The 11339-nt window shown below is 41.6% G+C and overlaps 1 protein-coding gene across 1 annotated transcript in view; it reads right to left on the bottom strand.

Annotated features, from left to right (window-relative positions):
* Positions 1–535: 535 nt before the first annotated feature.
* SUPV3L1 (Suv3 like RNA helicase) overlaps positions 536–11339 on the bottom strand; it is a 43040-nt gene continuing 32236 nt past the window's right edge. Inside the window, exons 12-15 of the mRNA XM_034776268.1 lie at positions 10878–10958; positions 8982–9158; positions 1476–1624; positions 536–1099 (exon numbers count right to left, since the gene is read on the bottom strand). Coding sequence (XP_034632159.1) covers positions 601–1099; positions 1476–1624; positions 8982–9158; positions 10878–10958 — 906 coding nt within the window. The 3' untranslated portion in view covers positions 536–600. The remainder of the gene's footprint in view (positions 1100–1475; positions 1625–8981; positions 9159–10877; positions 10959–11339) is intronic.

The raw sequence follows: 11339 nt of genomic DNA, 5'->3' as shown, positions 1-11339 counted from the left end.
GTATCAATTTTTTCCCTAGAAGCCATCAGATAGAAAGAACTTAAAAGGGCTATGACCTTTCCTCCACAATTTCTGTGAGAGAGAAATACTGTAAATTGCCCACATCTAGGACATTAACAGATAAATGCTTTCCACCTGATTACTTCAGATTTTCAGGGAAGGCAAAGGTTGAAAGGCATGAGATTCTAATCTGATTTCCTATGAAGTTCTATATTACCATTTATAGCACTTATCTGTTGAACTATGTACTATACGAAGGTGTGGAATGATTAGCTAATTCATTACTAAGGAAATATACCTGACCATTATGGTAAAAACAGTTTGTGTGTGTATTTTGTAAGGATGTTTTAGGTTCAAACTTTCATATAGGAACACACTATTTCTTATGCTGAATGTCGTGGTTGTGAGAAAGTGCATAACAAGTCAACAAAAGCAGAATTAATAAAATAACCTTTCAGCTTACAAGACTCCATCTCTGAATATTTGCTTCACAGAACTAATCACAAGGGGAAAAAATGCAACAGCACCAGTGTAATCCAGAGATGCCAGAAAAGGTCATTTATTCTATGAACAAAAATTAAATGGAATTAGGTCATTATTTCACTTCTTGTTCCCTGTCCCCTTTGAACCATTCTGATCATCTCTTTTTCCAGTTGGGAAATTTCCATTGTTATTGCGATGAACCTGCCACTCTCTTTCCAGCTGTTTCAGCATTTCTTGGGTAAGGAGTCCTTCACGCACTAGTCTGGCAGCAAGAGATCCTTGTTGGTGACTTTTCATATTCGACTGTACTTCAGCAGGTCTATAGCCCAAAGCTTTAGATCCCCTTATTCTCTTCTGTCCTGGGACCTTTGTGGCACTTGAGAATTGCTCTTGGTTTGCTGCTGGAAGATCTTCCAAGTTCAACATCCTGTCATTAACTTCAGTTCTCTGAAGAGGAAAGTCATCTGGTACAGCTATAGCACCAGAAACAGAAGTAGCTTGTGAAGCTCTGATAAGCGTTGTAATGTTGCACACACCAATTTGTATAATGTTGTCTAGTTCTTTCTGGATGTCCCGTACGAGGCTGGCATCTGGGAACATGTCCATAAATCGGTAACTGAAAGAAAAAAATGTCTTACATTTGCCAATATAAGAACTGCTGTAGGTTAATGGAGTAAGCAGAGATCAAGCTGCTGTCTTACTATTTTGTGGTATATAAGTGACCACCTATCCGCTCCCACCCATATGCCTCTTCTTTGTGTATCATATTATACATTGCCTCATCATCAGAGAGGATCTTGACAGTACAACTGTTGCATCTGCTCAGGTTGTACAAACAGTAGGTTCTACAGAAATCTGTTTAACTGTCAATGTGACATTCTCCCATATAGTGCTAAATTTGTACCAACACAAAAACATGGCTTCCATTTGTCCATGAGCTGCAAATATACTAGGAGAAAACCAAAATAAAGCTTAAGTTTCAGTTTCAATACCTTAACCACAGATAGAGGTCAAAAACATCATGAACAGCTTCAAGGTGTACAAGATCCTTGATGTTCTTTGGTGGGACCAGTGGCCAGTTAGTATGCCTGCATAGCCAGTCAAATGTCAAAGGCTCATTTCTACTAAACTGCCTTGCAAACTGGAAAATAAACAGATTCAACAGGGTCTTGTATAAGTCTGTTAGCAAGAACTGAGTATTTTTACAACATATTAATTTATTAAACCATTTCAAATTTCCATCCCAAAGCCTCAGAAATAGACTGTATTAGTATGAGTTACAAGTACAACAACTTTTATTTAACTATATCCTCTTTATCTGTGTTGACATATGTGTTTTTATATTGTAAAGATACAGTAGTATAATAATGGAAAATCATAATACTGGCAAATACAAAAAAAAAGTTACTAACCTGCTCTGTAGCTGTTGTTCTTTGAGATATGTTGTACATGTCCACTGCACTTTAAGTGTGTGTGTGTAACCCACACACCTTCTGGGTGTGATGTTCTGTCCCATCTAGTGGCACTGAGACCACTTAAAGAGAAGGAGTTAAATGAGTCTGCTCTACAGCCTTAGCTAATAGCCAGCTGGCTTTTAGCTCATGCGGTAGAGGCTCATGAACTAAGCTCCAGAGATCCCGGGTTCGATCCCGCCCGCCAATGACCGGGGTCTGTTGGTGTTACATGTGCACTAGCGTCAGAGATTTTTCCCTTGGTGGTACCCATTGGGGTAGCACATGCACCCTCTGCTGCCTTGTGGTGCTGAGCGATGACAAAAGGGTAGAGCTACCCCCCAAACCCTCCCATTTCCTTCTTACTGGACAGATTCTGATATAGAAGGGAAGGAGGGTGGGTCATAGAATGAACATATGTAACACATTTCAAAGAACACCAGGTTAGTTTTTTCTTCAAGTGATTGCACTTGTCCATTCCACTTTCGGTGACTCTCAACCAATTCAATCTGCAGGTTAAACTCCTGAGGTGTTAACCATGGAGCATCCAAGCTGTAAGATGGAGAGCCTCAGGTTTGGGGTGAAGGAGACTATGGTCCTGTGAAATCAAATCTGGATCTGTTTTTTATGTCAATGGAGCCCATGTTGAAAGGGACAGTAGAGTGGAAAAGCAATGCTGGAGACCACACCGGTGCAACAAGGGTCACGTGAGCATGATCCTATCTGATTTTTTAACACAACTCTGGGAAAGAGTGGAACCAGAGGGTAAGCATACATGGAGGTTGTCTTTCCAAGACAACAGGAAAGCATCTGTCAGAAACCCTGGACTGTGACCTGTTCTTGAACAAAACTGATGATACTTCCTGTTCTATCAGATTGCAAACAATTCTATGTGGAGAACCCCCCAGACAAAAAGACCACTCATGGTGACTGGTGAAAGATCTGCTCAGCTGATCTGCCAGACTGTTCTGGACACCTTGAAGGTCAGAGAGTTTGATGTGGATCAAGCTGGCAATACAAAACTCCCAAAACAGTATTGTCTCTTGGCATAGAAGTGTCAAGTTGGTCCCTATGGGCTGGTCCACACTTAGTCCGGACTTCGGACTAAGGTACGCAAATTCAGCTACGTTAATAACGTAGCTGAATTCGAAGTACCTTACTCCGGACTTACCGCGGTCCAGACGCGGCCGGAAGTCTCCCCCCGTCGACGCCGCGTACTCCTCTCGGCGAGCTGGAGTACCGGCGCCGATTGTGAGCACTTCCGGGATCGATCCCAGAACATCGATGGCGTGCCTCCGGACCAGCCGGTAAGTGAAGACTAGGCCTAAGTGTCTATTCATGCAGAACATTGCTGCTGTGTTGTCCGTAAGAACTAGCAAAATCCTTCCCTTGATGTGAGGAGAATAGCGTAACAAGCTAGATGAATAGCTCTCGACTATCTTATATTTATGTGGAGAGCTAAATCCTCAACAGATCAGATACCTTGTGTCTGCAGAGTTCCCAGGTGGACTCCCCAACCTAAGGCAGAAGCATCTGTAACCAGAGTCAAAGTAGGTTGTAGGGGAATGAAAGGAACTCCCACCCATACATTGGTTGGTCCATCCATCAGTTCAAAGAGGCTAAGACTTCTTTGAACACTCGAACTAACATGTCCACTGGATGACAAATTGGGAAAGACACCAGCTCAGTCAGCCCTGCACCTTCCTAAGACGAAGCCTATAGCATGCCAAACCATGTAAATACAAGAGGCCATGTACCCCAGAAGTGCGAGACAGTTCCATACTGTCATGGCAGAATGGGCTTTCAGATCTAACAAAATGCCAAACATTGTCTGGAATCTGCTTTGTGAGAGGAACACCCTGGCTTCTGAAGAATCCAAGACTGCGCCTATAAATTCTATTCTCTGAACAGGCCAAAGGATTGACTTTTCCTCATTTATCAGCATCACCTCACTCTTGGATCAGCCTCTCACCAGCTAGTCATCCAGATATAGAAACACTTATACTCCCGATTTCCTCTGTAATGTAGCCACCATTGCCATGCCATGCTTTGTGAAGACAGGTGGGGCCACAGTCAGGCCAAATGGCAGGGACTGCAAGCTGATAGTGGATTGGTTGACCATAAATCTGAGGAATCTCCTGGGGCTTTGACGTAGTAACACATTGAAATACACCCTTTAAGTCGAGGGCAGCGTATCAGTCACCAAGATCCAGACAGGGGATAACAGAAGCCAAAGTGACCATGTGAAAATTGATTTTCCTTATGTATTTCATCAGCTCTCACAGGTCTAGTATGGGTCTGGGGCCTCCTTTTTCCTTTGGAATCTGAAAGTAGCATGAATAAAACCCCTTTCCTCCATGTAAAGGAGGAACTTCCTCTGACTCCCAACAGGAAGAGAGACCGTACCCCCCAAAGGAGAACTTCCTCTTGAGAGAGGTCCCTGAAAAGGGATGGGGAATGGGGCTGGGGACGAAGGCTAGAAATAAACTGAAGGATAGATCCCAATTCCATCTTGTTTAAGGCCCACTAGTCTGTAGTGATATAGGTCCAAGCACTTAGGAAGTGGGATAGCCTGCTGGAAAAATAAACAGGGTTTGAGAATATAGCAAAATTCCTTGTATGCTGTGCTTCCCAAGATAGTCAAACTGACTGTTTGGTGTTCCCAGGCTGTCTGGACAAGCTCGCAGTAGATGAGAAAAAAGAGGTGGTGGTGGTCTCCACCTGTAACTTTTCCCTTTTCTCCTAGTCTCGTCCTGATAAGGCATAAAGGAAGTATCCTGGTAGGACTGCTGCAGGTGAAACTGCTGCTTCTTTGGGAGAGGAGTGTAAATACCCAAAGGCTTCAGCATAGCCCTAGAGTCGTTAAGGCTGTGAAACTTGTCATCTCCTTGCTGCGAAAAGAGCGTTGGTCCAGGGCCGCCCAGGGGTGGGACAAGTGGGGCAATTTGCCGAGAGTTTTTCGGAGCCCCTGGAGTGGGGCCCTTCACTCGCTCCGGGGGCCCCGGAAAACTCTCACGGGGCCCAGGTCCCTGGAGCTTCTTCTGCTCCAGGTCTTCGGCGGTGGGGGGTCCTTCCGCCCCGGGACCCACCACCGAAGTGCTCTGAAGACCTGCGGCGGTGGTCCTTCCACCCCGGGACACGCCGCCGAAGTGCCCTGAAGACCTGCGTTGGTCCCTCCTGAGGAAGATCTGATGACTGGATCCATGAACATTTAACGCATTGTTATGGCTGATGCCATGGCTCTAGCAGTAGAATCTGAAGCATTCAATGCAACCTGAAGCAAGGCCCTGGCTACCTTGTCCGCTATTGCAAAAAACTCTTGTCTGGCATCCTCTGGCCATTTTAAAAATATGCCCCAGAGGGAGAAAAACAGTGCCCCAGCAATATTCACTGATTAGAAATCCAGAGGTGCAGGCCAGCTGTAGAATAAACTTTTCTCCTACAAAGAGTTTCTTTGCATCCTTTGATTTTGAGGTAGACTCCTACTGACCCTAGCGCAAGTTGACGCAATACCGCCATTCAGTTCTTTTAGCAGTGGGAGGCAGGGAAGATGGTGTTTGTCACACTATTTTTGTGGGCTCCAAAATAGTCTCATTTATGAGAAATGCCACTTGAGAAGACCCCACAGATCCCAAAATATCAACCAACCAATCTATGGGAGCTCTACTTCCACCTGTATGTCTGTGGTGAAAGCCACCCTCTTTAGGAGGTCCTGATGTAATTGTCAGCAGGATATGAGGAAACACTGACCATTGCTACCTCATCTGGGAGTGATGAGGAAGAACCTAAGACTGGATGAGGTGGTGCTTCCAGAAATTTCTCTGAAGGGGGATTCACTGGGGCAGATTGCTCATGTTTGGGAGCTCATTACTGGGAGAGACTTCTTGCAGTTCTTGACGTGAAGCTTCACAATGCCTATTAGAGGATGTAGAGGAGGGTGAGCAAGGAGAGGATCTGGAGTTGGCAGCAACCTCCACAGGTTTCCATATGGCTGTTGATATGGCACTGGAGCCCCATTCTCCCCTGCCAAGGCTCCCTACCAACCAACCAATGTGGAGCTTCTGCAGGAACCAGGATGCAAACCCCTTGGAGTAGAGTGATGGCTTAAGTAATGCAGCTGTGACGCAAGATCCAACTTCCAATTCAGAGAATGAACCTGTGTAATTTGAGCAGGAAGGTGCGGTATCTCTCAGTGACAGGGAGCAGTGCCCGGAGCCTGGAAAGGATGGCACCAGAGAAATCATAGCCTGTTTGCCCTTTAACAGCACCATATGAGGCAGTACCAGAGTGTCAAGAGGTGCCTGTGGTATCAGGTGCTAAACTCTAGAGGCTGGCAAGTGCTCGTTGGTGTCTGCCAGTACTGGGGGAAGTGTCAATTGAACCTCCAGCAAAGCCAGCACTGACAGACTTAGCAGATTGCATGCCGCAGCATATGCCTCAGGTGCTGATGGCATCAGGAGAGTCTTTTGCTGCTGCTGAGCCAAATGGTACTTCCCTAGATGTTGGTCTCAATGACACTGGTACCAGTGTCGAGTCAACGACCATGCCTGAACCTCCATATGCACCAGACAGCATCTCAGCACTGAGCATGTTCTATCTTGCTTCGCAGCTTGACTGCTGAACGTCAGTGCCAGGGACCTCAATCTCCTCAATGACATTTGCCAGTGTTGTTTCATTCGTATCAGAGAAGTAGATCAGCATCGACACTCTGTCACAACAGGAGGAGCACTCCCAACCGAAGTAAAGATGCTCAGTGCTCACTCCGAGCGGGAAGTTTCCAAGGGTGGGGAAAAGGCTGCCTCCACAAGATGCTTTACCCTGACCTCCCCATCTGTTTTAGTTCTGCGCTTAAAGTCCCTGCAGATTTGGCACCTGCCCCGATGTGAGCTTCTCCGAAGCACTTTAGGCACATGGAAGTGTGGGTCACTGACAGCCTTGGCTTTTTGCATTCATGGCAAGGTTTGAAGCCTGGGGACCAAGACATGCCCCAGCACCAGGTATCTGTATGCAGAACCAGTGGGAACTGAAGCATAAACTAAATATCCTAGTAAAAGAGAAAAAATGAGAACTACTACTAAAACACTACACTAAGACTATTAACAAGTACTAGCTATATACAATCGAAAACATTTAGAAGAGGAAACACTTGCAGTAAGAAGGTAGCACACTCCAACAGCCATCACAAATGGAAGAAGGAACTTAGGGGGGCTGGGGCAGCTCTGCCCTTTATATCATCGCACAGGAGCGTGAGGAAGAAAAGGGCACATAACCTGCCCTGACAGGTACCGCTGAGGGAAAAATCTCTGACACTAGTGCACTGGGCGTGCACACACCCAAAGTGGAATGGACAGGTGCAATTGCTCGAAGAACTAACATTCTGTCTATGACAGAGCACTATGTCGAATGAAGTTTGACTAGCAAGGCAATATTGCTTTTGTGATCTCATAATCTATTTATTAAGTTAAAAACAAGCATCTATTATTGGAGAATAAGGAACAGAAGTATCGGAACAACTAAGTGTAAGGGTTTCACAGCTACTGTATTTTAGTAAGTGATCTAAAGTTTGTCTGCACATATTTCAAACAACGTTTTACTTTATGCAGCTCAGAATTTTCTTCAACTACCACACATTTTTTACATAACTATTCAACCCAGGAGCCATCTCTCCCCTCCTGTGCCTCATTAAAACAATTTGTTATGGGCCATACACACAGCTAAGAAGCAAAGTATGGGGCTATCCAGAAAATGAGAGCAGAGTTTTATGGCTTGATGATCTCCTCCTAGCACGGTCAGCTGAGCTTTGCCCATTGTCTTAGATCTATCAGCAGCCAGCTCGTTTTGTTGAATCCTAACAATGCTTCTCTTATTTCAGATTATTTTTTCTAGGTTGAGAAAGTGATGTTGGATACTTACTCCCTGATGTAACAAGGACACTTTTTTTTTTAAATAAAGCTGAGATTAAAGATTTTGTTGTTGTTTTTTTAAATAGAATTAATCACTGACACTTGGGAATCTTGGCAAAACAGCTAACAGACAACTCAATCACAAAAGTTATGGCCTAAAATTTCAAAAGTGATTAGTGATTTTGGGTGCCCAATTTCAGACACTGGGCAGGGGTCTGATTTTCAGAGGGTGAGAGCTAAGCATTTTCTGAAGATGAGGCCCTTTTTAGTAGTTTAAATGAGGCACTCAGAATTTGAGAAAAGTAAAATCATTAGCCAATTTGTAAACTATAGATCTGTATTTTCACACAAATAAGAGACTTCTCATTTCAATGATATGCAGCAAAAATGTTTTTGTTTTTTACTCTGAAAAAGTGTTTTGTCCAAACAAAGTGAAACAAATGTGGCAACATTTGATATGAATTAACAGGAAATCACTGAGCAAGGGCCTGATCCTGCAAAGCCCAACTTACATGAGTAGTTTCTACCGCCTTCAGTGGACTACTCACATGACTAAAAGATTACTCAAATCAGGCTTTGCAAGACTACACTATGAAATTGATCATATATGGTCACATAATTTATTTCTTAGTTATGTGAATTCACTTTTTTAAAGTCTTAATCATAAAATCAATGATTAATGTAGTTGAGCTTAAGTACTTCTATTTTATTCACAAATTGGGTGCTGAGAAAAATGAGTTACTAATAATGGCACCAGCTGATTGTAGGCAAGCTACTGCTAGAAAGTGCTGTGCAAAGCTTAATAACACACCACTCTAAATATGTACATCATTCCTGACCTCTGCTAGTTCAGAAATTCCCACTGGGCAAGTTATGGGATTTTCTGATGTGAATAAAGGGAAAGTTTAGACACCTTTTTTTTTTAATTTACATCCTAAAGTGGAAGCTGGGCTCCAAGAGTGAAAAGCTAAGGCATTTACAAACCTTTATCTGAACAGTTAATAAATGTTGTATTCTTTAGAAATTCACCAGTTAGTTTGTAGTTCTACTTCCATGTGAGCTTTTTAAAATGCACTTGGAAACTGCCAATTTGCTTAAGACTGATCTAGTCAATTATAATTAACTGTATATTTGAAGAACTTACCTTTAACAAAGAGGTGCAGACAAAAGGCTGTTTTTTGTTGATGGGTGCTGTGCAGAACACATACCTTACTCTTAAGTTTAGTGGAATGTGCTGAATCATATCTGCTAGAAATTTAAAGTCATCAACATTGCAGACAAAATAGAGCCCATCCACTTGTGAGAGGCTCACAAAGATATCCTGTTCAGAAAAAAATTAAAATACGGTTAATAGTTGAAGTTCAGATTATCACAAATGATGGTTGTCAGCTTTTATACTGCCATGGTAACAACTGAATACTTGATGAGCTCTTTCAAAGTTTGATTACATTTGAACGGTAGCTTAAAAAAAAACCAATCATTTTTGTATAGGTTGTGTTTGTTCTCTCCCTGCACAATTTCCTTTAAAAATTACATCTGTAAAATGCAGATTCGGTAGCAGTACAGAGGGTATGCTACACTACTTAAAAAAAGTAAAACAACTTCTTCTTAAATATATAATATAGTAAGATAAGAGCATACATAATAAGCCACATAGTATGCTCTCATAAAATCAGTTATTTCTACATTAAACTGTTGTAAATTTGTGTCAGCAGCATAACACAAGATAGATTTCTTTTTATCTTGGTAGATAATTCAACCATTAAATTATTATAAGGTTGGCTTTAGGATTTTGAGATTACAGGAAAAAGTAGTGAGAAAACAGATCAACTAAAATGTTGCAGGAGTTGAGATCAAAGAGTATAAAGACAAATTCCTCCCCACCTGTGCTTGAAACATATTTCAGATTAAAAAAAAAATAAAAAAAAATCTCAAGTGTCCACAGCATTAGTTCTTACCAGTATGACATCATCAGTAGAGATACATTCAACCACTGATCTGTGTGCCTGGCTGGATATGTATCATACAGCAAAATTTTAAATAAGGCTTTTAATTAGACTTCGAAAGGAAAAAAATTGTTTAAAGATTATTTGTATACTTGGATACTAGCTTTGATGTTTTTAGAAAGCAAACACTTAAAACACATACTGCTATTCTATCAGCATGAGTTTTACATGAGGCCTCTGTTTGGATAGCACAAAACTCTCTTTTTCATAATAGGTTAACTTTGTACATTTTGCTTAGCTAACTTAGTATTCTCAGTTAATAACTTCAGTGGCCTCTCGAGACACTCAGGAAATCTGTGTGAACGGTTGTAAAATTCTGATAATCTGTTTAGAAGATTAACTCTCCATGGTCCTTTTTTTGTTTGATTGTTTTAAAACGTAGGATTAAAAGTTTCATTTATACTTCAAAAGTTTATTCCTAAATAAACTTTATGAGCACTATAGTGAATTCATTAGTAAGATGGAACAAATCCAAAAAAAACAAGTAATGATGGGATTGTGTGGCTTCTATAGAATCCATATGTCCAAACTTTAGTGAAGACATTGCCTCAACAAATAGCACACATGATCAGAAGAGGAAAAATCTAAAGTGATTTTGAGATTAAAAAAAGCAAAATTCTAGATGACTAGCTTAGTTTTGAGGAGTTTCCACAAGAAGCAGTTTCCAAAACTATTATTTTTGCTTCAATATTTGAGTGCATGTCTCAAACTTCAGAGCAAAAAGTATACTTTTAAAATACCAAAACAAGAGAACAGCAGTGGCTGCAGTAACAAATGCTCCTAAAAACAAAACAAGATTACCTGGAGAGTTCCAGGTCATTAGTGACACAAAGGGTTACACAATGAGTATTCTGAATGCATCAGTTGTCACTACACTGGTAGTCAGAAAAGTCTAATTGCTTAATAAAAAACCCACAAAGCAGTACCTTGGCTTTTTAATTACATTGCATTGCAGTAAAGTAGTAATTATAAGGTAACATTTATGTGATTTTAAAAATGAAAGTTCACGTTTCTATAGGTTTAATCATTCTTACTATTAGATTTGACAGAGTAGCATCAGGGAGATGGTATGCAAACATTTCTATCTGCTCAGCAGTAGGATGCAGGCCAGCTGTCTAAGGAAAAAGAACAAATGAACATTGTTTTTTAACAAAAAGAAAATTATTTTAAAAGGTTCTCACAAAAGCAAAAGCCAGCAGAACAGCATGCAAGAAATCACTGTACCCCATGGAATCCACCACAGAGCACCACCATCCTGAACTTTTAAGAACCAAAATGAAAACAAAGCTCAAGAAGAGAGAGTCTAGAAGAGCAGCTGCAGTACGTGAGTGAGACACTTCACGAGTTTTATGGAACCTGCAAATGCCCCAGGCATTCAGAATGACGGCACTGTACAATTCAATTTTCTTACTCAGATTCAATAGTGTACAATGAAGAAGAATACTGGATCACAATATACCAAGGCAGTTCCAGAACACTTTGCTGAGAGCAGAACA

Source organism: Trachemys scripta, chromosome 7 (genome assembly GCF_013100865.1).
Source record: "Trachemys scripta elegans isolate TJP31775 chromosome 7, CAS_Tse_1.0, whole genome shotgun sequence".
Taxonomy (NCBI): domain Eukaryota; kingdom Metazoa; phylum Chordata; order Testudines; family Emydidae; genus Trachemys; species Trachemys scripta.
This window is presented reverse-complemented; position numbering and strand designations above follow the sequence as displayed.